At 41.8% G+C, this 27,482-nt stretch overlaps 1 protein-coding gene across 2 annotated transcripts; it reads right to left on the bottom strand.

Annotated features, from left to right (window-relative positions):
- Positions 1-67: 67 nt before the first annotated feature.
- LOC117457408 (alpha-2-macroglobulin-like) lies at positions 68-27,482 on the bottom strand. 2 transcript variants are annotated; one of them, XM_071205332.1, is made up of 37 exons: positions 27,355-27,482; positions 22,437-22,528; positions 21,935-22,115; positions 21,193-21,349; positions 19,812-19,864; positions 19,405-19,425; positions 18,733-18,895; positions 18,560-18,644; positions 18,334-18,463; positions 18,101-18,218; positions 17,847-17,956; positions 17,577-17,744; positions 17,112-17,339; positions 14,742-14,805; positions 14,465-14,610; positions 12,925-13,074; positions 12,393-12,539; positions 12,193-12,280; positions 11,932-12,073; positions 10,828-11,053; positions 9,460-9,586; positions 9,167-9,288; positions 9,028-9,079; positions 8,641-8,724; positions 8,117-8,293; positions 5,205-5,280; positions 4,741-4,897; positions 4,255-4,329; positions 3,385-3,547; positions 3,103-3,290; positions 2,477-2,689; positions 1,240-1,358; positions 1,012-1,102; positions 851-919; positions 658-763; positions 458-499; positions 68-247 (listed from the first exon to the last, which is right to left on the bottom strand). In XM_071205332.1, exons 2-37 carry the CDS (start codon positions 22,520-22,522, stop codon positions 243-245), a joined length of 4,329 nt encoding a protein of 1,442 aa, XP_071061433.1. In that variant the 5' UTR covers positions 22,523-22,528; positions 27,355-27,482; the 3' UTR covers positions 68-242. The 2 variants fall into 2 exon arrangements, with proteins under 2 accessions (XP_071061433.1, XP_033953381.1); XM_034097490.2 differs by lacking the exon at positions 27,355-27,482 and having other exon boundaries at positions 22,437-22,557.

The raw sequence follows: 27,482 nt of genomic DNA, 5'->3' as shown, positions 1-27,482 counted from the left end.
TCCAATCTGAAATAAGTTGTGAAAACTATTATTTAAAAGCAGAAAGATAAAAAAAGTGAAAGACCAGTTTTAAGAGTTGACATTTAATGTTCTTTGTCCATAAAGCATGATTTTCAGACACATGTAGTTACACAGCTGTAAGGGATGGCAGCAGAATACTATCAAGTACGAAGGTTCATATAATGTATTTTTGATGAAATCATACTGGAATTCCTGACGGCCGGAAGACCACACTTCACTCTTTAAGCTGCAAAATAATAAAAAGTATTATACTGTGAATCATATTAATCTAATCTGGCTGTTTGCTTAATTTTGTTCAAGCTTCGGCAAAGGTCGCACTAAGGACACTTTGTTGATTTATTGCAAACAAATTGCAACAAAAAAAAAGAATAGGTTGGCCATAAAAAATACTTTTGTCAAAATTGTATTTCTGCTGTATGTTACTACAGATTGTTACCTGAAACACAAGGGTATGTGTATTCTGTCTCAGCCTGGTCACCTGAGAGGAATGAAGGAAAAAGAAGCAGAAGATAAGGAGACAATAATCTATCCAAGCACAAAATCATTTTTAAACATTACTATTCTGATAATGTTCAGGTTGGAGCAGAGGGTATCAGTGTGGCCTGTAGTCTCTGTTAGGGGTTCGTAAGGATTTACTTGGCTGATAGTAGTCATAGATCTTGACCACGGCTGGCTTCATGTTCTGCACTGGGATCTCCAGTCTGAGATCCAAGCTGTGGTTGATAGGTATGTCTTTTGGTAACTGTTGGGATAAAAAGAAACAAACCATGAATAACAGATGTGAAGGGCATCATCAGTTGCTGCTGGCTGAGGATAGGATTTCTCTCACCTCCTGTATGTACACCAGAACATGATCCTCCTTCTGTTCAACGCGATCCACCAGCAGGGCTCCTTTGAGCTGTGAGGAGATGGTAATCAGCCGGGTGGCTCAAAAACAGATGAAGATTTTTTTACTTCGAGCTAAAGGTGAAAGTTACTGAAATAACTCACCCTCTTCAAAGATTCTTGGTCTGGGACAAATCCAGAGAGCATTTTGATATCCAGTATCACCATGTTTGTGCTAGTCTCCTTTCCACTAAATCTGTAAGGCAAGTGCTATTCATTTGTCCCATGTCCATCCTCCAGCAGTTACATAGTTCAAGCTGGTAGATGCAGAGGATTGTATCTAAGAAATGTCATGGTTCTTCTTTCGCGTGAATCTGCTTGTTGATAACTTACCGGGACTGAAGATTCAGAGTGAGTTTGGTGTTTTTGATGGCGCAGTCAAACTCTGGTCTTACATTGACACTGAGGGTCGTTGCGTCAGTAGGAGTTGGGATGTTATAGTGTTGAGAAATCTGGAAAAGAGAGACACAAGGAGAACACTATTCATAAAGAGTGAACCTGAATCTCGAGATTGCCTTTGCTTTTAGGATTCACGCCATCAAGAAGTACAACCTCGTCATATACATTCAGCCACATTTTATTTCTTGAAGGACAACAAGCACAACAATCCCAGACCCTGATCCCTTTTATCTTAATTCTACAAACTCCTAGTATTCGCGTAATTGTAGTGGAATGATAGAAATACACGTGTACACATGTAAATGGTCTTCCAAGGCCAAAATACCAAAGATTACATGGCAGAATTTCCTCGATTTGACTCCTTTGTTTTTTTCATCACATGATGACATCACGATTTACATCTCACGCTTCCATTGGTTAGTGCTCTAAATGAGCCACGGCAGAGCTTCACCCGAGCGGAGGCTTTTTTTTGTTTGACCTAGTTGGAAGGTTAGTTTGTATACCTGCAACACCATGTCACCAAAAGACGCTGTTAGCTGCTATGTGTACAGTTTGAAGGGACCTTTGTGTGGACAACCAAAATAACAGGAGTTAAATACAAGTGGCTGAAATTCATTTCTACCAGTAGAGTATTCCTTAGGATTGCTTCCTGAACCACGGTTCACGGTCGGATGAAAGACTTTGTTAGGCCAATCTTGCGACTCAGGTTCACAACCTGTAAAGTTACTTTTGGATTTGTAATGCTTGAAACAAACAATGTAGCTACTAATGGGGGTTCAAGCTCCGAGCTGTTATGGAAGTTGAGCTGCAAATACAGCGCCGACCTCAGCTAAGTTGCTAGCTAATGCTATCAAAGTGAAACTGTATGTCCACCAACTTTACCTACAATTGTGTAGAAGTATGGAAATGTTTGTTTGTTCACAACAAGCTGAAACGGCTCAAATGTTGAGGTGTGTTTTTGTTTACAAGCTGTGATATGACGGTCGCTATGAACTTTATCCTGGCTATCTCGCCAACTTTGGCAAAGTTGATAATAACTCTGATGTAATTGTGCCATAATTTACCAAAACATAGTGTTGGTGGTTGAGCAATCAGGCAGCTAATATAGTAGCTGCCTGATTGTGGTGTACGTATTTCAAAGATAAACAGGTACATCTGCATGACCACTGACCTGCATTGCAGCACATGCAGTGCCCTTCACCTCCAGGCTGAACTTTCCTGTCACGTCCTGCAGCAGCTTCTCCTGGTAGAGCAGTTTGTTGTTCTGGTTCACATCAAATGTCAGAGTGTCACTGAGAGACTGGACTGTCACCGTGCTTGAACCTCCTGGACTGAACACCAGAGCGGAGTAGAGAGCCAGAGCCTGAAGAGCCACCACTGTGTCCTACAACACATATACACACATATTAAATACTGTGTGCACTTTCATTAGTGCTAATGTAAAGTTTTATTATTTTGGTTTATACATACAGTAGATTTCATATGTAGGAGTTCAAAAATTGGTTCATGTCGCTTTTTGGTGAAAACTATTTCTATCTTTATTATATGATTTTGAATGCTTCACTTGAACTGAAGGATTTAGTATTCCTGTTGAGCAGATATTTTTTAGCCTACTGGTATTTTGGAAATATATGGTTTTCGCAAGAAGGTGATTGTTAAGAATGGTTAAGCTTGTTAGGTCAGATCAAAGTCACATATGTACATTTCAATTTAAATTAACTTTGTTTGTTCATCATTTTGATCAGGGTGGCTTATATGTTTAACTGTAAGTCCAGCTGTAAGCAGTGTGTGCTGTACCTGTGTGGAGGAGAAACCTCCGTAATAGTTCTGCTGGCCCGCCAGCCATCTCACGATGCCAGCAGCATAGCCCAAGTCTTCAGTAGTGGGAGAGGCACTGAGTTTGGCCAGCAGCACGTAGGAGCTGATCTCCACAGACAGAGAGGCTGATTTTTCTGATGCTGTCTGAGACCAGTGAAGGAAACCTCCTGAATCAGCCATCCACAAACACACAAACAGATACAAGGTAAGCTACACCCATAGTAGTTAAGCCAGATATCTCTTTGTTGGATGATGACTCACCTTGTTGTATTCCAACAGTGTCTAGGTGATTGAGAAGGTGAGCACGGGTCTCCATGTCGCCTGCCAGGGTGAAGACGTACGCCAGCAAAGCTGTGGTGTAGGTGTTACTGAGGTCACTGATGGACTCTTTGAGGCAAGACAGGCTCTTGGTCACCACAGGATCCTAGATCAGATGAAAAGAATTACACAGTAAATAAAGTCAGGTCTGAACTGATTTAATCCATCAAAACACCAAGTTTATTCTAGTTCTTGATGCTATTATATTTGACCGCAATGTTATCAAGAGAGAAAACTTCAATAAATGCAGGTTATAATGTTAACCAACAGCAAAAAGAAAAGGCACATGAGAAACAAGTCTTTACCAGTAAGTATTTTGAGCGAAAACACTAAGGTTAGTAAAATGTACCAAACAACATAAATATTTTGGATATTACTACAGGCAAATCATTAATCCTAAGTATTTTCAGCATGATGTTCATCTATCTATCATCTATCATCTGAACAGTGTGGTGGTTGACCAGCCTGATTGGTTCCCTTAAAGAACTTTGACAAATCCGTTCAAACTCATAATTATTAGCCCGAGAAGAATATAATTATGTAAAAAAACACAGACATAATGAATCCTAAAGCCCAATTCTTCTTTTGCACAAGATCCATTTAGCTTCATTGGGCAGAGAAAAGTACACCCAGTGAAAGGATGTGGGAAGTATTTTTCCATAAATCATCACACGTTTCTGTAATAATATAGGATTTGTTAAAATGATTAAATATGTAATGAAATGGTTTCACAAACACACACACCCAACACAATTAAATTGAAGGAGGAACAGGCGTCACAGCAACCTTAAGTGCACTCCTTGGTGTACTCACATCCACAGATGCATTAATCTCTAAGAAAGCAGCAGTGATGTAGGCACTGAGAGTCACTTCATCAGACACACCTCCCTGTAGAGAAAAACCATCAAACATACAGATTAGCACAGCACCTCCCACACCCAGGGTCTGATTCAGAGAAGTAATTTTAAGCACGGCTTGCAAGCAGTGTACAAATGGGGGCAACAGGACATTTTCTCATGGTTGTCACTCTGAGCCCACATGTCTCTCGCATGCTCATGTATGAGTTGCAATTATGGTGTTTATTTTGCAAGACAAGTCCAGTGATCTAATCTTGCAAATCGCCGCTTGCATGTCACACATTTTGTAAAACCGGCTGCTATCCAGTACTGAAAGTACTGACTGTGTATTTGCATTTAAATAAAGGTACAGCAAGATGTGGTTCAGTGAAAATTGACAATTCTAACCTTCTAAATTTCAGTTATCATCAGGTATTTTCATGAGAAGAACGACTTTAATTACCTTCATTCTGTTGTTAAACAGCTTTCCTGACTGTTCAAAACAGCCATTTTCTCGTTGTTTCCTTTGGAGCCAAATCATAGACTCTTCCATCTTTGCTGGGTCAATGTAGACAAAAGACTGTGCTTTGGCAAATGATCTCACCACAAAAGCAGTCAGCCTGAGGATATTAAAACATGACTGATATAATTAAACAACTAAAGATCATGATCTGTGTAATGTCTCAAGAGGTACAAAACATACCACGCTATTTCATGCATTAATTTGAAATACTTTAACATGCTTGTGTTGATATAGCCCATTCATGGTAATAAAATAACATTTTCCACAACATGTGTGCTCCAATGGGCATCATCTCTCTGTTATCACTGGGTAATCCTTATGTCTGAGTATCACAGGGTGAAAATTCAACAGCATGTACATATTGTTGTTCTTAGATGTTGATGATCGATCAGCAGTTTTCTCACCAAGTGTTCCCAGTTCCTTTTCCAAATGTACTATAGGCACCATCAATATGCTTGTAGTTCAGCTGTCTCTGGTAGCCTGTATCAACATAGAAACAAACTTGTAAGACTTGAAAGGATTTTGCTAAGTTAAGTTCATGTTTTGAAGTAAATGTGTTTCATGATGTCATAGGTAAAGGTGCATTTAACGATGCTCATTACATATTAGTATAGTTGCCAGCTCATAGGGTCCTTTTGTAGCCCGGAAATGTTGAGTAGTACACCAAAGTTTTATGCGGGAAATTTATAGTACAGGTCTGCAGCACATATAAACTGCCGGATATATGTCGAGCAATATGCACAATCAACATAAATTGCGTTAATTACCATGGATTACCATTATAGCCTTTGCGGACAATAGTTTAAAAATGGCTTGGCCAATTTGGACCATTTTGGAGTGGTTTCGGGATTATAGAGGATGCTGAGTCCATTACTGACACTTTCAGGATCAAAAGTTTCCATATTTGCACACCCGGTGGACTAATTTGTAGACATTTTGGTCGATTTTGAAGATTTAGGGGACTCGTCATTTAGATTGGATAGATTGCTTATTTATTTGAATAAAATGTTTACACATTAGAGTTAATCATTTTCATCTTGTGCTCCCTTTATCCAATGGTTGCAACACTACTCATGGTAGTAAAATCAGCCTACCAAGAGCAGAACAACTGCAACTGCAGTCTTTCGCAGGTTTTAGCATGCTGTAAAAATAGAAGATTTTCCAAAAATGGGAGAATCAACCATTTTCTAACCAGCTGTGGACTATTACAATTGTTTTGCTCACTGTCAACAAGGACTGAGGACTTTGAGATCCATTAAGCCCCTGTCACACTGTCCCGAAATTGACACCAGATGGACACACGAATATGGAATTGTGAATTTCACACGAAGATGGCCCCGAACTTGGTCAACAGCCAAGCAACAGCTGAAGCAACAGCCGAAGCAAATACGATGCCTACAGAAGGCCACACAATGGCACCCGGCTGAACCACACATGAAAATATGGTCGTAGACGTTACTGATGATTTAGAATGTATCCAGACTCAACGTAAGAGCTTGTGCCTCTTCGGGGGGTGCTAACATTTAAACATACACTTTATTCTTTACTTTCTCCGTCTTTATATGTAGATTAGAAGATATTACTTATCTCCGTCATGTTGTTTCCATAGCAACAACAACAACTTCCTGTCAACAGCGTAAACTCGCCTTCAAAGTAAAAGCATCTAAATAAAAGTTAACCTAAATTATATTTAAAGAGCATTTTGCAGGTTAGAGACCCCAGTGAATAAATGTGTAGGAAAATGATGCATACACTAGATTTTCAAAGACATATACTTAAATATACACTGACATCAGGCGTCGTTTTTGTAAGACATTTTTACTTCCGCATAAAAAAAGACCACCCGCGTGTGACATCACATGAGGGAGAGCGGCCGGTCTAACATATTAATAAACATGGTTCACAATGCTAGTTTTGACATAGAAGAGGTTAAAAATGTATATTCGTATGCATATGACGGACCACAACCTTATAATTATGAGCCTGCTAGGCGGCCAAGAGACCAGGAGCAGCCAAGGATTAGAAGAAATAACGGCCATCGGAGAGAAATGGAGCTGTGGTGTGAGGAGAACCAGTGGAGCACAGGGCGTATCTCACGTTACCTAATGCAACTCCACACTACGTCTTACGGTGCTGTGTACCGGAGGGGAGAGAGAGAGGAGCAAAGGGAGGGAGAGAGAGAGAGAGCAGCGAAGGGGGGGAGAGAGATGTAATACGGTTTCCTGATAAACGTTTTGTTTGATAGGCCTCAGCTGTGGAGAGTATGTGCTGCAAAGAGGTGGATGCACCTTGCACAACGCACCCAGGAACGAAAGCTAGCTCCGGTCCTTTTCCTGTTAGGGAAACTGTGGACACGATGTCCCGACATCGTGTCCACAGCCATGTCCCGATGTCCATGGCTCACCATGGTTAAAAATGTTGAAATGCAATGTAAAATTACCGAAAAAATACCAGCTCACTAAATCACAACCGCTCAAACTACAAACTACTACCGCGGATTGGGCAGAGAAGGAGTCAGAGAAAGTTGCTCCCCCATGTGACGTAATATGACGCGTTTGACGTAACAAAAAAGCAGTTTTTAGTAGCAGAGCTCAAAACGGCTCCTTTCCCCTCTGAATTCCTGCCCTTATGTCTCGTAAAACATATGAAATCCTGCATTAACTTCTTTAATTGTAATTTTCAGGCAAGGTTAAGCATAAATCTAGAAAAAAAAAAACCTGCAAGTTGCTCTTTAAGACATACAACTGCAACGAGAGTAACAAAAACAATGTAATATCCTTTTCAGTTTCACAGAACACAAATTGGGTTATTTACATTATGTTTACATGATTTTGTTGTGCAATAAATGCAATCTCGATGTCATCGTACGATTATACGATGGCTACACGACGGCATTGCGAGGGCTTCACATAGTCGTGTTGCCTTCCTAAGACAATAGGGCAGCTTCTTGTTTCCTTCGTATTGTCTTCGTGAGGCCGACCGATGATCAGACGAAGATGACACGATTTGACAAGATGCCCTCACGAGTGCCTTACGAAGGGCAAATGGACACACAAATTCAACACGAAAATGAACTTTCGCAAGGTCCTTCGACGATTTTTTGGCATGTCAAAGATTTTGCCACCGCTCACGAAGTTGCTGCCGGAGCCTGAGAAACTCCACCGGTGGTCATACGACTGGCCCGATGTTGTTACGATCAGAGCCGAATTTGAACATTACCTTTATCGTGTGTCCATCTGGTGTCAATTTGTTGTTGTTGTTGTTTGTTCAATTGTTGATTGTTTTTTAACTACACGATAATGTAAACAAGACTCACCACTGGTCAGGAAGTTGGTAGCCTTGTCCTTGATGGCTGGGGTCAGCTGCTGAGTGTTTTTCAGGTACTGGAGGATGTAGATGTTGGGGGCCAGGAGAGCCATGTTCTGCTCACCACATCCATACGGCATCCGCAGCAGCCCATCCAGGTTGTTTAGAGCCCTGCCCAGAATGTCACCTGCAGAAAAACAATGAAGCTAAGACTGACAGCCGACTTTTGACTTTTTCTGACCCTCCTCAGTGTCATCCGAACGGCCAACACTCTTTCATCCTTCCAACACACACAAAAGCACAAGTAGCCGGCTTTCAAATCATCTGCTAAAGGGGAGATTTTCTCTGTTCTTAGTTCAAATCTTAGTAAAACATGTGTAGGGAAAGGTTTTTGAATTGTTTGACAACAATGTTATTAAAGCAAAACAAGATATCTCCGAAAAAAGAAAATTCAGACAGATGTTTTTATTTTATTACTGATACCATTATTGATAAAGCTTCAAGAGAGAGAAGCCTATTGATCAGAAATGTTACCCAGAACTGATAGCGAAGCTCGGGCTGATCCAACAATGACGTTCTCAGGCAGTTGTATTTCTATTTCCTCTGTCAAAGCCTCTCCTGTGTGAAGACAGGGAACAAACCCTCAGCTCAGTACAAAACAAAGATGTTGTTAAGATTGTACATATTGTATTGGTAGTTTGATAAAATATCACACACATTGTTGTCCATTAATAAATAAAAATCAGGTTGATTAAATGTATTTACACAATGACCTTCCATAAATCAATGACACCTGCACTTAACTTAACACAATTTCCATAATAATTGTAATTACTGAATGTATTCATTATATTTTTTACATGAAATGTGCTCCTAACTAACTTATAACCTTTGGCTGTTTCTTTTCCTGAACAAACTGACCTTCTGGGCAGAGCAGCCAGTTGTAGGTCTTGGACATCTCAGTTCCTTCCGCCTGAAAGGAAAATAAAGTGAGTTCAACATTTTCCCTATAGTAAATGGATAAATTATTATACTTGTCATTTTGTTTAAACGTCCTGACCTTGACTATGAGAGAACGTTTGACCACGTCGATACGACCCCTTTCTGGCACGCTCACAATCTCATTGTCACATGAAGCTTGGGATGCCACAGCCTCAGCAGTCACTGACACATTCATAACACCTACAAGAGAACAACAAACAAGATGTGAAACTTGATCAAGAATTGTGTTTTTATTAATTATCGTATATAAACATTCTGTCACTAAGGTGGATATGATTTCACTGAGCTAAAAAAGGTTGTATTCACCTTGGCAGACTAACATTTCATATCAGTCAAAAATGCTTCTCTCACCTAAAGCTGAGGGGGCCATGGTCCAGCTGAGGGTCTTGCGCTCACCGCCGCACAAACAGGATGTGTACTGGTCACCAGAGAGGGGGGTAAGGGTGTAATCTAAGGAGGGGGTTGGAGCCACAGTAACCTGTTGAGAGAGATGGCAATATATTTAAAAACAAATGTAAAGGAGAATCAGGAATGATTCCAAAAATCCCGAAATGTGTTGGCATTACTGCACGTCCGGTTCCTATGTCTCTGGGTCTCAGTTCTTTGAATGGGTTTTTGGTTAGAATGAAATGAAATCTGCAGTAAACACATGAGCTTAAGATATCTCTTTGTTAACAACATAAATTCCGTAATTTAACGATATTCATCGAAAGTAACCGATATCTGAAGCTTCCGTGTCTTAAAAAAGGTGGTTGCTAACAAGTGGTCAAATGAGATTAATAAACATAGAACATTAGTTGCCTTTAACTCAGGCAACTCAGGCTTAAAAACATGCAACTGTGAGTTTGTTTTAAGCCTTTTGGCGATAACATTAATACTTGAGATTATCCCGCTAAACTAAAACCTCTAACGGTACGTCCACACGGTTCCCATTCACTTTTAATGGGGTTAATTTGGTTTATGGTGTTCAGAGAAATATGTGGGATCACAAGTATAAGGAATATTGAGTGAATCATCTGAGTATCTATTCAGTAATCTTGTCCAATCTGAAATAAGAGGCACATGTTTTAAGAACTTGGTCAATGAGTAAGGGACTAAGGCCTTGTTTAGAATGCCAGCCAAAATCTATTTCTGGCATATGCCGATTATATCCAAATTGACTCCAGAACTTCAATTCCGATCAGATGTCAAAGGATGTGTCACTTGCAACGCAACACACGATAACAATGTCTATGGGGAAAGTTCTGAGCAGAATCCATGCTGCAAAAAAACAGTCAATAGACAGATGCACAAATAAATAGTTTGTTGGGACATTTTGGAGGTAGGATTGTGTAAAGGCAACGCCAGAGGAACCCTATTGAAAAGAAACAACCTATCAAGAGATACAGTTCTATGCAATGAGATGAAGGATATGCAATTCAGTCAAAGTACAGTGCAGTCATTATACAACTATAAATTGCATTTATATTGGGTGCATTTCCATAACATTTGTTACATTTTCACCTGGTGATCCCTTAACTTTGCATATAGCAGCATAATCAGGTCAAATATTTAATTGGCCAAATACATCAGCCTCTACTGTACTCTGTGTTAAGTGTTAATTAGCAAATGTCACCATGCTAACACGCTAAATTAAGACAGTAAACATCTCAAGCATGTTAGCAACTATTATGAGCATGCTGAAGTAATAATGTAGGTCATTTGAAAAACATGAGTTACCATGATGCAGCTGGTCAGGTAGTTGAAGACGGTTGCCTTCAGTTCAAAGTGCTCCCCTCGGATGATGGAGTAGGGCAGGCTGAGCTCGAGGAAGAAGGGCTGGAAGACAGTGATCTCTTTACGAGGAGCCAAGCCAAAACCTTGAGAGGACAAACAGAACGCCTCCGTCTCCCAGGTGGTGATGGTGTCTGGGACTGTGACGGACACATCCTTCGTTCCAGACTTTCTGGCTCAGCAGAAACACACAAACAGATTCTGTGAACTTGAAAACATACATGATGTAGTGTACAAGACTGTAAAAAATTAGGCATATAATACATAAGTAAGATATAACGGTCACCATAATTAAAAACATTTTTTAAAATGTATTTACAAATGTAATGTTCACCAAGCTTCATTACACTTTTAATGATATAATGTACGTGTTATTACAGTATACAGTTTAAGCTGCATATGGGGCTCTACACTTACATTGGATTGAGGTCTGACATTCTGATTAGGGTCAAGATTGAAGAAGTTGAGAGATTGCCAGAACATTCTACATGTTTTTTTTAATAATTGTATTTGTAAATATGTTATAAGTTATGAGGAACAGTTATTGCATTATTAGTCTGTGAATTTGTGTAATGAATGGTCAGAACTAACATGTGAATAACACATGCACAGTACTGTATGTGTTTGGCATTTTTAGTAATTAGTTTGAGCTTAGGAACATAAATAATTATGTTATTCTTTGGCAAAGACACAAACTTAAGGAATGTGAATAAAGCCAGACCATTCTATACGCTAACTTGTGTGACTTCTCATTCATTTTCCCAGCCCTCCTCAGATCGCAATCCTGAGATAGTAACAGAAGCCTAACCCTGAAGATGATTCCCACTAGCACCAAAAAAACACTATTCCGCCTACAGAATCATTTAAAAAGAAATGTCTGTAAAAATGATGAATACATGTTCCTTGGCATAACAAAAGTCCTTACATACATATTTGAGCCAGCAGGTTAAAAACCATTCTAGTTGAACAGTGCTTTTCCTGCTATCCCTTTGTGCAGGGAGAAACTCCCTCAATTCATGACCATGAAAACGATTTGAGGCAAAATCTTACCCAACCTCTATAAGCTCCCATATCCAGGTCTCGGGGAAAAAAGTGCGGACAGTCTCAATCGGTGATTCAAAAGAATGTTGGACGGAAGGTGTGCTCATCATTCGCATTATTTCTGGAGCAGAGTTATATCTTCCATGCATACCTGAAATTAAAGCATATAATAATCCATCAGAAGCAGCAGAAAGCAATGACATAGTGATCTTTTTAAAAGCTGGTAAATAAACAGAATGTGTCATTTGATACAACAAGAAAATCAAATACCATGGCCCTGGTGGAATTCTCTTCCTCTGTACTTGAGGCATGTCGGCACTCTGATAACCAGGTTTGTTGCCATCTTCATACCTACATTCTAAATACATGAATACAGTCATCACTTAAAAGTTGATTAACTAGGCAACAACAACAACAACATATATTGGTATATGCTTTATTTTGTACATTAATGTTTGTGCACTAAGTACCTGGAAAACTGTATGAGCATCATCTCCCTGGTTTCTTCCACGATATGGAATAGCGTATCTTCTGGGTCTCACAAGCAAGCATTCTACACGATCTTCAACATTATGTGGAACATGGGATGCTTTTTTGACAGGCAACAAGTTGAATATCTAAGAAGAAAGGTATGATTCAATGTTATACACTGACAAGTGTCTGTTGTTCTTTAGGGGAGCTCTATGATTTAAGTTGTAGTCTTTTATCTTGAAATATGAATATAAATAATATTTGTTCAAACAGCACCTCGCAAATATGATCATAACTTTTTCCAATAGCATTTTCAAAAACAGTGGGCCTCAACTGGGTAAATATGGCAACACAATCAGCATCAAGCTGCATTAAACAGATGTTTTACATAGTTGTTTACGATATTCAACTGGTAGAAGAAGAGAATGATTACCATGACACAAGGAAATGACAACACAAACTCTAACCTCTTATTAAAGCTTATGCTGAGGTGACGTTAACTATCTATTTGTGGTTGATTCTAGCAGGTACCTTGTCTGCATCCAGAGTTTCCCCTGGCTCCTTGATGAGGACGCTCTGGTCGACAGCGCTGACACCACACAGAGAGTCTGGCAGGGCCTTCACCTGCAGGGTGGTCTGCTCTCCGGGGACGGCCGAGGATGGAGAGAACTCCAGCGACACCTGACGTATATACAACAATATATCTAATCAACCAGAGGGTGAGATGATATGTTTTGAGAACCTACACTGTTCTTAACCTTACACAAATGTGTAGTTTACCCTTTAATTTAGTCTTAAGTGCCTAGAGGGGTAATGTCCCCACGCCAGACCCGCACATACCAACGCTTAATAAATAACTCATAGTGGCTTGCATCAACTTCTGTGTCTAATGTGATGTTTAGATATTGTTGTTATTCTCACTCCCCAATCCCAACTCTGCTTATGTCGATGCTTCCTTTTGGGAAGTGACAAGGTGAGAGGGTAGGCACCAAAAATCAACCTTGTTCAACATTTAAAGGGGCCATATTATGCCTTTTGGGGTTTGCCCTTCCCTGTCGTGTGCTATATAGGTTTGTGTGCATGTAAATGGTTCCCAAAGGTTAAAAGTCCCTCCATAGGTCAAACTCGGCTCAATACTAAACCTCGGCTAAGATTAAACTTAACTTTAATTGGCTGGTCATTGTTAGGGAATAATTTGCTTAGGTATGTGACCTTTGACATTCTTCGTCTGTTTCTCCTTCCTATGCCTCCTTTCCCATGGACACACGTCTTCAGCCGTGGGCTTGCTGCTATCCCCCTTAAGGAGGGGCTGCTCAAGCTGTCGTTGTTGCCAGTTTACAACCGGGCACAACTTGACATGAGATAGTTTATTGTTTAGGGACATCTGGAGCACCTTCTTATCTTACTCACAAGGGGCTCCTGGGTGCACATTCTCTAGCCACAGCTGACAACTTCTGTTGATTCAGTGTCTACTCTACGACTGTTTAGTTTCGCTAATGAGGAATGTTGATTACACTCTGAACTAAATAGAACCTCCGACTGCGGAAGAGTTCTTCAGAATTGGTTTGGCAACCACTGTGTCAACTCGTGGCACAGCACATGTCTTGTGAATTCTCCGGCCAAAGCTCCAAATAAACCATCAGTGTTTGCCATCAAAGTTCCTGCTCCCCTCGTGTCTCTCTGAGTCCTGTCTCCATTGCTTCAGAAGTTTCCATCACAGTCATGGCTTCAGTCAAACCACATGCTTTACCCACAACATGAGTGATCTCGTATAGCAACACTTTGGTTTAACTTCTATATTTGTTATTTTCTTACCAGGAACAAAAAAATGATTAATCTTGGAATTTCCACAACAGTTAGTATTTTGGAATGTTTATAAAAATATATCTGCATATGAACAGAATCTTTAGGCAAATGTATCAAGATTATGGTATCAGAAGCTTCGTAGTTGATTCCTATTGACCAATGATGTTTGAGCGCCCATCAAACCGGCGTGAGACTGATAGCACAGATAAATATACACTTTTTTCTATACCTACATCTGACCATAACAGTGACTCCTCAAACTGACCTTGTGACTGAAGCATTTCTCAATGGAGAAGTCGGCGCTGTTGGCGATCACAGTCTCACTGGGGAGGATGGCGTAAATTATAACCTGGATGTCTGGAGCCATGTCTGGAGACACTGTGAGCTTAAAGGACACCTGGCCCTCATTCACTGAAACACAAACCAACTGTTATTAACCACAATCCTCAATAATATGACTCCTTGGATCAATAAAACAATAAAAATAATTATTTAGCAATGCTTATTTAAAAAGAGATTTTAAGATGTCTTTCTCTTCTCACCTGATTTATCTTGCACTTCAACCCGTTTAACTCCTTGCATGACAATGGCACCTCTGGATAGGACCTGGGGAATTTGAAAAGTTGAAGAATGAATAATGCACCGATAACTCTGGGTTTAGCAAACCGACTATTTGCTTAAGCAGTGGGGAAAGGAGCTGTTTGTGAAAAATAACCAATCAGAAGCAACATTGACAAGAAAAAAGGGAACTCCGGTGATGAAACTTATCTTGATAACAATAGGGGTGGGTATTGTTAGGATTTTATAGAAACCCAGACTGCTTTTCAACCGGTATTCATCAATACTCTTATTGATACTTTAATCCATTATTTTGTGCAAAAACTAGATATTACATGAATAAATGTTAAGATTAATTAAGCAGTGGCGAGCCGTCAGGGCCCTCTAGGACCTCTCTGAGGGCCTAAGATATTCAAAATATTTTTTATTTTTTTAGTTATTGCCTATTTTTCATTAGTTTTACCAAAATGTATAAACCCTAAACCCTCTGTAACTCCCTCCCTGCAGAAATCCGCAACGCCCCTTCTCTCAACATTTTCAAATCAACCCTTAAAACTCATCTGTTCAACATCGCCTTCCAACAATAACTCACTCCCCCCCCACTTACACTTCCATTTCTGCCCCCTGTTTTATGTTTATGTTTTTTATGTTTTATGTCTTGTCCTTGTATGTTTCTTTGTAAAGCGACCATGAGGTTATGAAAGGCGCTATATAAATTCAAGTTAATATTATTATTATTAATAAAATAACCTGATTTAATTGTATTTAAAATAACATTTCCAAAGAAATAAATCCTTTGAATTTGCCTGTTCAGTTTCAGTTGGAATGTGAAGGGTTAAATGAAAGAAGCTCGTCTGGCCCTCTCTGCGATTTGTCCTCCTGTAAATTCACAGAGGGCCAGTTGTCGTAACTCAATAAGAGAGTAATGTCAAATGACAGTACAATTGACCAATCATATCTTCCCTCTAAATGGGTGGGCTTTATTTTCGCAGACTTTATGACAAGTTCCGCCCACTGTGAAGTTTATACATGCGTATAAAGTGGTGCAGTGACGCGTCCTAAAACCCGGCAGTAAGCTGTGCTCGGGTTCCCTCGACAGAAAGCAATGGGATTTCTCCATAGGATTTTGGAAAATAGCTTGAAATAAGGTCTGTGTAACGAACCTGTTAGATAAATGCACGTTTTGTTCAGCCGGATAATGTCCACATGTCTACCCTACTTTTATAATTTTCGAATCATAAATCTAATCGATAGATTTATGATCGATAGATTTATGATTAGCATAAGTTCGTTCATGATGGCTCACTTCAGTGATAGTGATGACATCGTTGTGAAATTATTAACCGAGTCATTTTCAAGATTGAGTTACAATGATAAATTGGAGTGGCAAAGGATCAGCTAGGTATACAAGTCACGGCTCGCCACCGTAATTAAGTTATTATATGTATTGCTTTTCAGAAATTACTGTCTTCTCAGAAGCAAAGAATATAGAACTTACATACTTTTGGGATGCTACAGTATCATCAATAAGTTATTATCATCAATCCAATATTGTTATAAATGATTACATCTGCTATAAGCTACTCATGCTCCACACCACATTTAAAGCGAACAAGTGCAGTTGCTATTTGTCATGGATTAGGTTTGCTGTTACACTGAACTAGTTGCTCACTGCTTACTGATATCTAGTGGTCTACAGCAAGTGCAATACATCTAACTTTAGCCACTTCCAAACTTGGTTAAAGTTTTCCAAATCAATTGCGAGCATTAATATCAATGACATTAGTTTATCAATGGATTGAGTCCTGGACTTCGAGGCGTGGCTGAATACAGGTTCAGCCACCTGACCACAGAGTCAGGTCTCTGTGGTCCTGCCTGACTCTCATCATACTACTTCCCTGATGGCTTCCACAGGATTATAGCTGACATCCTCGTGGATTCATCTTCTTATTACAGACACATGCATTTCCTAACATTCGGTCTATATGCTGTAAAATGTATTATCTCTTCGATTTACACACGGCATCTATTGCACGTCTGTCCGTCCTGGGAGAGGGATCCCTCCTCTGTTGCTCTCCCTGAGGTTTCTCCCATTTGTTCCCCCCTTAAACTGTGGGTTTTCTCTGGAAGTTTTTCCTTGTACGATGTGAGGGTCTAAGGATAGAGGGTGTCGTTTTCTCATACTGATATTCTGTACAAACTGTGCTGTTGTATTTGTTGTAAAGTGTCTTTATTGCAAAGTATTTTTACTGTATGTACAGCACTTTGGCTAGACCAAAAATCGTTTTAAAAATGTGCTATATAAATAAAACTTGATTTGATTTGACATCCCCAAAAATGACATTTTTACTTACGAGATACATCATATCCACTGAGCCCTGGGCCTCTCCAACTACTGTGTATTGGATAAAGATCTCTTCTTCTTTTTCACAGGGAAGTGGTTTATCCTTCTTCTTCACCTCCAGAAAGCTGACAGTTTTAGTATCAGGAGAAGAGACTTGGGCCAACGAAACTGTGTGATGTCCAGCCTCATAATATGGCGTTCTATGATGGTGGTGGACCAATGTTGGTGTCAAGCTTAGCTAGATAACAGAAAAGAACAATGTAAATATTGTTAAAGACCAATGTAAATAAAATATTGGTATTGGTTAAGGTAAAGAAAGTCAACACTTCTACATGTAATATGGCCACCTTGGTCAATTGTATTATATCGGGAAACATTTTAGGTTTCAGCTTTTGTTTTATACATCTTTATTGTTAGTTATTAAGTGTTATGATGTGAATCATAATTGTGGGAAGCTTGATTGTTTCCTTCTTACCTGGAAACGGATGTTCCCATTTACATTAACTGTGCTGAATGAGAAAGGGGCAACACCATTGCTGTCAGTAGTGAGATTCTGTATCAAACGTGCTGACCACCTTTCACCCATAAACAGGTACACCGGCATGTCAGCAATTGGTGTATTGTTGTAATAAACTGCTTTAACCTGTGGAGACAAAGTGGTTTTACTGAGAATGTTTTTCAGTATATACAGTACAGTGCAATTCAGTTGCATGACACTAAAGAAGTGAAGACAAGATGCACTCACTTTTCCCTCCACAACTGATCCTTGGTCATAAATCTTGGGTGTGTCAGTGAAGGACAGCTTTCCAACAACATATGAAATATCCATATGCTTCTCTTGTTTGTGTGAAATACCTGTAGAAGGATGCTCCATATTAAGAAAATCACATCTTCCATATGTCATATTCCGGATTAAATTACTTTTAAAAATATATATATATATCAAAGGTATAGAAATATATTGAGAAGCAAAATACAAATATATATAAAAATACTTGCCCGTGCCCTCCTCTTCCATCTCAGTAGTGAGTTTCAACTTATCTAGCAGAAACTTTTGGGCAACTTTTGTAAAGGTTGACATTGGGAAGATAAATGTGGCACAGCCTTTCTTGTCCGTCTAGAAAGCACAATAAGATAGATCAATAACAATGAAATAAATTGAAAAGGGAAGAAATGGCCATCAGAAAATACCTATTCTTCAGGAGAGCAGATTGTCGCTACAAAAACTGTACCTGCTTTGTCTCCTTGTAGCATGCAGCATATATTCCCTCTGGATTGTCAATGGAGATTATAACAAATAGTTTAAAAGGCCTGCACATCTCTACGTTAACACTGCCTGGCACCGGCTGTCCATATGTATACCTAATGTGAAAGACAAAGAAGAAAAGGGTTGTTAAAACTCAGCACACCGGACTTTAATGTAATGTTTAATGAAATTAGCAAAGAGCTTTAACTTACGTTGCACAAACTTCAGTTTTGATTTCTTCCTGATCAATACTTGCTTTGTCAGATGCAGTTATTTTAACATCAAATTTAGGCAAAACTGTGGACAAAATAGGATCATTAGCATTCTTGCCTCATTATTAATATTATTAATGTATTGTAATGGATGGCTTAAAACAATACCTTACCATATTTCTCCACTTTGAAGCTGTGATATACTTTATTAGACCCGGTCGACACACTAACTTTGTAGGATCCTTCACGAGCCTCGGAGTTCAAGGCATAAGAAAGCTGCAATATACTATCGGATGTTTCATTCAGCCACTGTCCAATCCTGTTCCTGTTAGCATCCTATTAAATAAATAAAGTAGATGAAAAGAACTTGACGAAAGTAGGATGTAGGGTGCAGAGCAAATAAAAGAAAAAATCGACTTCAAATGAAATCCATTAAAAGGCAGTACAGAAATAGCTAGTTTTTTTGTCATGCTAAATCTTCGTGATATTTTAAGGATAAGGGACAAATAAGAAGGAACATTGCGGCCTTTATTTGAGATTGTTCTAAGTTGTTAATTAGTTGTGAAATATCCTGTCACACTACATCCTTTTTTTGTTTGTCACAACATATCAGAATTCAATGATGTCATTCCCAAGAGCTTGGGCGGTACACTCAAATATTGATGTCATAGACAGCTTAGTGCACATGCTGATTTTCTAAACGGGAATAAGTCAAACTGGACCAAATTACTTTAAGGTATTCTAATCCAACTTAACCAAAAAGGTTACCTTCAGTGTAATATAATAATAGTTTAAAATGTTTATAATATTTCATGTATTTTTTATGTACATCATTGTAGTCTTACCTCAATTCCGATGATATTATACTGCAAAAGAAAAAAGAATTGTTAAGGGACCAGCTGTGTTGTATTGTTTTCATCATACAGGGTCCAAAAGACAGTCAGTTTATAGGAGAATACCTGCACGTCATTGTAACCTCAGACTTTAGCTTTTATGTTCAATATGTGTGACAGACATGTATACTGTTGCTCAGAGTACTGTACTGTCATTCTGATTTATAGTTTTAAGAAAAAGTGATAAAGAGTTCAATTGTATCTCAACATTAGTTCCACTGTCATGCCTTATTAAAGGATATACGTGCTACACACGTTTCAAAATGGGGCACAAATTGAAACGCGAACCATTATTAAACATAATCACTAAAAATGTAATTTGGGAATGACATTTCAGGAGGGACTGTTCAAACACTCACCATCTGATTGACAGGTCTCATCTTGGTATCCAGTGAGATGACTCTGAATTTCACTGATAAAAAGCAGAGAGATTACAAGAAGCTTTTACAGCTCTCCTACAACAGTATTAAAAGGCCATATTATGCTTTGTAGAGTTCTCCCTCTCCTATAGTATGTAACAGGGGTTCCCTCCAGAGAGAGTTTTTTCTTCCACACACTCCTCTTCCTGAAACGCCTCCATTGTACTCCTTTTTCTTTCTTCTGAACATAATGTTGTCACTATGTAACACCTTTTTGTTCACAACACTTTGAAACCTGTTCAAGTGTGTTAACGGTTACAAGCTGCATATTAGAGCTGCTATAAACTTTAGCTTTGCTATCTAGCAAGGGGAATGAGCTCCTTCAGAGCATTTTAGACAGAGGGTAAAAGAGGTGCTGAAGCACAGGCGGTATGAGAAATATAAAAACCTTTTTGAACAATAACGTATGAAGACATGTCACATTAGAAGCACAAAATACAATACATCTGAAAATTAGCATTATATGTCCTATTTAACATCAGGGTGAAAACCGATTTTCAGTCAACTCAGAAATCATATAATTTCCTATCAAATGTACAACTTTACGTTATTTCATGTGTCTAATATAAGCATTGGAAAATGTATAATAATAATATCCCAAGAAGTAAAGCTCAGCGCGCCGAGCTTCTGGCATCCATCCAGTAATGATAGATCTCAATAAAGTGGTAGTGGATCCGAAGTACAAAGCTGGTGATGAAATAAACAACTAATTTAGCTCACACGTTTTTTGTTTTTATAAATAGGCCTACAGTAAACGTGTTTTAATACTATAATATCCAAGTGTGGGGACTTCTCTGCTCTTAACTGGTGCAGCAGGAAGACGCTTAAATGTAATAAAAGCCACAACATAACATCACATGTTTTATATTTATGATAAACTTTTTTATATGAGCTAATGTTACTTTTAATATATGCTATGCAAACTCTTTATTTTAAGCCAATCTTATATAAGCCAACACAAATGTCCAGACTCACATATTGTTGTTGGGCTTCTGTGTATTTAACTCACAAACTAGGGCACACAAAATGCATTCCTCACTGCCTGAGAGAGAAATGTTAGTGTGCCCGAACAGAAAAATATCTATCTATGGTAACGTTTAAAAAAATCAAAGAGGACAACAGCATACAAATGTATCTCTTGATAGTCATTTCTTGGGGTGACAGCAAGGAGCTTTATTTTATAGAATCCTGAAATGTCGATATATACAATATGATGCCATTATGCTAATACATGTTCTACCCTGTACTGCATGCATTTGCTTTTAAAGGGAACCCAGGTACTATCAGTGTTAAACATCATAGATCATCCTCTCTACGTTACCTGTTTGTCCAGGGAGGTAGATTGGTTTATCTGTTTGGATAAACGTCATTGGTTGATAGCTTCTGATCATGACTTTCCTGACTTCTTTTGAGTAAAATGTGTCGCCTCGAACTTCCACCTGGAACTCCTGCACCACATCATCTTCCACTGAAGGAGTCTGTGACAGAAAATATTACAAAGACACTAAATGAGCTGTATCTCAATGAAAACATTTTTTAGTATTTAATTCATCCTGGAGTGAAAACGCACAACATTTTTACACACAAGGAGTTGCAGTTGCATTTAAAAATCTGTGTGCAGGGCCGCCCCTCCCTACACGCAGATCACGCAGACTGCTTGGGGCCTCATCTTGCGGTGCACCACAGTTTCCCCCGCTGCGATGCTCTGGCGAGTTCACAAGCGTGGTCCACTAGCAGCCCTCACTCCCCCCCCCCCCCCCCCCCCTCACGAGTGACGACTTGGGTACAGACCAGGGGGGCCTCATGACACAACTTTGCGTAGGGCCACAAGTTGGCCAGGGGCAGCCCTGTTTGTGTGTGTGTGTGTATGTGTGTGTCTGTGTGTGTGTGTGTGTGTGTGTGTGTGTGTGTGTGTGTGTGTGTGTGTGTGTGTGTGTGTGTGTGTGTGTGTGTGTGTGTGTGTGTGTGTGTGTGTGTGTGTGTGTGTGTGTGTGTGTGTGTTGCAGGATGTGTGATGAAAGCATATTAAGATTTTCCAACTTAAATGTTGCTGGAGAGCTGACCGTGAACTGAGTGCAGATATGAAATTCTTTACTGGACGTCTGCTGGATGAGGGTTGTATTCGTCTCTTCCGACATCAGAGTGACGGTCATCACCAGAGTCTCGTTGGGCTGCAGGAGACTCGCACAGAATTTGGTCTCAGCTCCAGCTTCAAGAACTGCAGGAATGGCTACCATGTACTGCCTACAACCACAGAAAAAAAACACACACACACACACACACACACACACACACACACACACACACACACACACACACACACACACACACACACACACACACACACACACACACACACACACACACACACACACACACACACACACACACACACACACACACACACACACACACACACACACACACACACACACACACACACACGCACACACACACACACACACACACACACACACATCTCACTGAATCTGAAATGGATAAGCTCTCTGGACTTATGAAGAAAGTCTTTAACCAACACTCATTTTGGAATCAGACAGTACTTACGGTCCTGCCACTGCTGGACCCACACACATCCAGCTCAAGAAGACACACAGTGTTCGCCCCCACATCTGAATCCCTGGACGACCCATGACTGACTGCAATGATCCTGAGTCAGCATCTGTTAAATATTGAAATTGCCCACCCACACACACCTCCCCTCCCACAAACACACACACACACACACACACACACACACACACACACACACACACACACACACACACACACACACACACACACACACACACACACACACACACACACACACACACACACACACACACACACACACACACACACACACACACACACACACACACACACACACACACACACACACACACACACACACACACACACACACACACACACACACACACACACACACACCTCCCCTCCAAAACACACACATATATCATGCAACCCTTTTATTTGATTTTCCAGACATCCTATAAATCAATCATTTCTAGACTTCATGTTGTTCTACATAGCGTCTAAGTCTGTCTGCAATTTCATGATCTGCCAATGTTAGAACTTAAATATAAAAATCAAGTTGTTGAGAAGATTATGAAATGTTCTATAAAATCTAAGTTATTTCAACCAGTTACAATGCGGACTCCAAATGCATACACTGCTTTATTCAGTAAGTAGAAAACTATAGGTTACTTACGTAACCCCAGTGCTCAGAGTAACATGAAGTGAGATGTCTCACTATGGGATATTGTAGCTCCCGTATTGCCAGACGAGCTTATCTCGAAGATCACCGATCAACCAGAATTTAACAGGTGGAGTCCCGACTCAACAAGGTGCCCAGCACTGCTCGGGCCACGCTTGGAGCGGAGACGTCCAGCCTGTAAAAGCGGACAAAAGTGAGTGGCGAAGACCAGCTTGCCACCGCACAGATATCCTGGATGGAAACACCCTTGAACAAAGCCCAGGATGTAGCCAGGCCCCGAGTCGAGTGAGCCCGCAGACCCAAAGGTGCTTGCAGATTCTGACTCGTATAGGCCAAAGCAATCGCCTCCACGATCCAGTGGGATAGTCGTTGCTTAGTAACAGGCTTACCCTTGTGAGGTTTAGCCCAGGACACGAAGAGTTGGTCATTAAGACGAAGCTCTTTTGATCTGTCCATATATGTGTGCAAAGCCCGGACTGGACACAACAGATCCTGCTGCTGCTCCCCGGAGGAAACCAGCGGCGGAGGAAATGCCTCAATGTCAATCGGGGAACACGAACCAACCACCCTTGGTGTAAAGGCAGGGTTGGGTTTCAACAACACTCTCGTTTGCCCTGGGGCGAACTGAGTGCATGAGGGATGAACAGACAGTGCATGAATATCACTGACCCGCTTGGCGGATGCCAGGGCCAGTAACAGCACTGTCTTGAGTGACAGATGTTTCATGTCAGCTCCCTCCAGGGGTTCAAATGGGGTCATTTTGAGCCCATTTAAAACCACTGCCAGGTCCCATAAGGGCACCAGCAACCTGGAGACAGGGAGGAGCCTGTGAGCTCCCTTCATAAAACGGCAAACCAAAGGATGTTGGCTAGCCGTCTTACCCTCAAAGCCCACATGGCATGCAGCAATAGCAGCCAGGTACACCTTGATCGTGGAAAAAGCTTTGTGTTTATCGATCAAGTCCTGTAGAAATGATAAAATCACCCCGACAGGACATTGAAAAGAGATGTGCCCTTCTTGAAGGCACCACTCCTCAAACACCCTCCACTTACAGTCGTAAAGAGACCTGGTGGAGGAAGCTCTCGCACTCTGAATAGTGTTTATCACCTTCTGAGGGAGTCCCACTGTATTCAGATTGTACCACTCACGGGTCAGGCCCATAGAAAGATCGCCCTCCCCGCCTGAGAAAATCTGTCCCTGCGTGGTGGGGGCTGCCACGGCTGCCCGCACAACAGCTGATATATCCCCGCCAGCCCGTATATTGCGGGCTAGGGCGGAAACATCAGAGTAACGGCCCGTCTACACTACAGCGTCGAAAGCTCCAAGCAGCTCCAAGCTGCCCATTCACTTTCAATGGGGTGACGTCACGTAGCCGCGCTTTTTCGCCGAACTGAATTGTGGGTAGCCGAGCGAGGCGTCTCAGGCGACCCAGGCGACCAGAAGTTGAACATTGTTCAACTTCTGGTCGCCTGGACGCCGGAGTAGCCAGCGCCAGCCAATCAAATCCCGTTTCCCAAAATCTGACAGCTGAAGCGCTAGCCAATCAAACCGCGTCTAAGCTGGGAGAGATATCCCGCCGTTCATTTCTATATTTTCAAAAAAAGTCGGAGGAGAAACTAACTATCGCCGTAGCGAATCACCCGGTTTTGTATGACCAGACCCTCTTCACCTCCCGGGATACAAACCGGAGGAACCAGGCATGGAGGGAGGTGGCAGAGACAGTGGGGGAAACTGGTAGGTTTTCGCCTGTTTGGGGAGTTTATATATATATTGCTCGCATAAAATCCCCGGGGGTTTTTGCTTTGTATGTCGGGGGCGGGAGATTCATGTGATTGGTTGTTGGCCGTGTTGCTTGAATAAAATCCCCAAGCTCCAGACACGCCCAGCTCCAAGCTATTTTTGGAGCTGTAGTGTGGACGCTCCGTAAGTGTGTGGCGTTGCTCCTTCACTCTGGCCAGAGTTCGGGGTAACAGAACCAGGGGTGGGAACGTGTACAGAGGACCCGGAGGTCAATCGTGTACGAGTGCGTCCCCGCCTAACGGTGCGTTTAAATCGTGCATTAAAGAGAACAGCTGTCATTGAGCATTTTCTCCCCTTGCGAACAGACTTAACGCGGCTCCGCCGTAACGCACCCACAGCGGACTCTCGATCCTTGGATGAGGAGTCCAGTCTGCATAGAGTGGTGCACCTTTTGACAGTAATTCTGTCCCTAGGTGCATAACACCCGGTACTTGTGTCGTTCTCAGAGAGAGGAGACGTCTGCCGCTCCAAGGGTTCAGTTTGTGTGCCAGTGTGTGTGACTGGAGACAACGCAATCTCCCCTGGCGGTTCATACACGATATCGTGTTGTCTATCCTCACGGGGACATGAAGTCCTCTGAGAGAAGGCAGGAAGCATTTTTGGGTGGGGAACACCGCTAAAAGCTCCGGGTAATTTACGCGTGCCCGCTGGAAGTCTCTGTTCTGGAGACCTCTCACCGGGCGACCCTCGTAAGTCCCCTGTCAGCCCGTCTGACCTGCGTCCGTGGTGACCACCTTCTGTGAAAGGACTGCACCCGTAGGCGCGTCCCGCACTGGAAAAGTCGGGTGTAGTGCCACTACGCATTTCATAATCACCAAAACTCTCCGTAAGCCGTGGCGTTCGGGGTTTAGTTTTATTATGAGGCCCATGTTGAGCGGGTGCTTTACGAGGACATTTTCCTCCGTAATCTGACTCCGCTCGGTGGGCTTTATAGATAAAACCCTTCTTTCTAGGAGAGAGAGAACCTTTCTCTCCAGAATGTGGGTTGACTCTCTCTGGGTTTGTGAAAACAGATAAATTATAACTGTTTTGAGAAGCCCAGGCAGACATCGTGAGTATCTCCTGCTGTATGCTCCTTAGAGCCAGCTGGGATGTCACTCTTATGGCTCCGACCGGCACTGCGTGTGGCGGTGGTGCCTTCACAGACCCGTCAATAATCCGCCTTTTGAGAGATGCCGTTGCTGCTCTCAAAAGGGGAGAAAATTGGTTTTTATTGATTTTCTATTCATTTTTTTGAGCTGCGCCCTCGGCCCTCGGCCTGGATGCGTCAGCGGCAAATGTTTAATGACAGAGGAATCAACCAACGTGTGACATGTGTTTGTGCGGACTTGAGGATGGCGTTTAGGCATCTCTCGAGGCGGCTGGAACACATTCACGGAGGGGAGAAGGAGGGGCTGTCACGCCGCTCACTTCTTCTTCCTCGACTGCTGGCCGAAATTCTGGGTTGGCTGAGCCTGAGCTGCAGCCGGAACCGGAGATTTTCTCGGCCAACTTGTCTAGTCTGGCCGCAGCGCGCTGACACACGGCTTGTAGGTCCATACTGAGACAGGGCGAAGCAGGTGTGCTATCGCCGAGAGAGCAGCCATCGCTCCCGGCTTTGCAGCCTGAGCTGGTGACACGAAGACGTCGTCTTCTTGCTCATCCGAGTCAGACAGGAGGAACTCAGAGGTGTACTCTTCGTCCTCCATGTAGTCTAACTCCAGGACATCTTCCGCGGGTGAAACCATGGAGAGGTCCAGTCGGGAGCCCCAGCTTGGTATAGCGTGGGGCCCAGTTCCCGCGTTTCTTGCCGCCACCGGATCTCGGCCTGATATGGCGCGGGATTCCGGTTCTGCGGGTGCCGCTGTCGGTGAGCCCCAGACCGCAGTGAGGGGCTCCATCTCTGCGGCAGACGTCCCCGTGTCTTGATTGCCGGTCGGCAGATCAGTGGACATGAGGGGGTCCCGTCCCGACAGGTTAACTTGTTGCGCTAACCTTCGGTGGAGGCTCTTCACGGTGAGGCGGGCACAATGTCCGCACGAGCCGGGGTTGTCGATGGCCTCCTGGGCGTGTTCCAGCCCGAGGCAGGACGAACAGATCTGGTGTGAGTCTGTGCCTGACACTTTCAACCCGCAACCGCAGCGCCGAGCCTCCGAGTTCCTGACTCCTCTGGTGTGAGGGGGAGAGGCATCCATCTCGTTCGCCGTGAGGCATGGAGAGGGTCCGCTCGTAACAGGTACGTCGAGAAAAAAGTGTTTACCGATCTGTCTTTAATCCGGGGGAAAAAAGGACAGCGTGGGTCTTTTTCTCTCAAGGATATTACCTGGTATGGTAATATTCCTGTAATCCTTTTCTCCTCCGTGGAAGAGAGAAGAAAAAAGTGTCCTCGCTACCGTGGTGTCGGTAGTGAGGGAAAAAACACAAGTTAGCAACTGGTGTGGTGCTAACTTGAAGTCAAAACCTTACCTTACTCCAGAGGAAGAACGGCGAGGTTGACTATAATACTCTTCTGTGAAAGAATCGGGTAGCCGGCTAATGCCCGTCGACCGAAAATTAGCTTTGGGTTCAGTCTGTGGACTGTTAAGCTAGCCCGG

Source organism: Pseudochaenichthys georgianus, chromosome 13, assembly GCF_902827115.2.
Source record: "Pseudochaenichthys georgianus chromosome 13, fPseGeo1.2, whole genome shotgun sequence".
In the NCBI taxonomy this organism is placed as follows: Eukaryota; Metazoa; Chordata; class Actinopteri; order Perciformes; family Channichthyidae; genus Pseudochaenichthys; species Pseudochaenichthys georgianus.
The sequence above is the reverse complement of the archived record's forward strand: the minus strand, read 5'-3'. Positions and strand labels throughout refer to the sequence as shown.

Excerpts from the sequence above, each read along its gene's own strand:
- LOC117457408 (XM_071205332.1), bottom strand. The coding sequence starts at position 22,522 with ATGGGTCGTCCAGGGATTCAGATGTGGGGGCGAACACTGTGTGTCTTC. Across the intron at positions 14,806-17,111 it reads CAGTGGATATGATGTATCTC|GTCCTATCCAGAGGTGCCAT; the intron begins GTAAGTAAAAAT and ends CAAATTCCCCAG. Across the intron at positions 8,725-9,027 it reads CTGGCTGCTCTGCCCAGAAG|GAGAGGCTTTGACAGAGGAA; the intron begins GTCAGTTTGTTC and ends GTCTTCACACAG.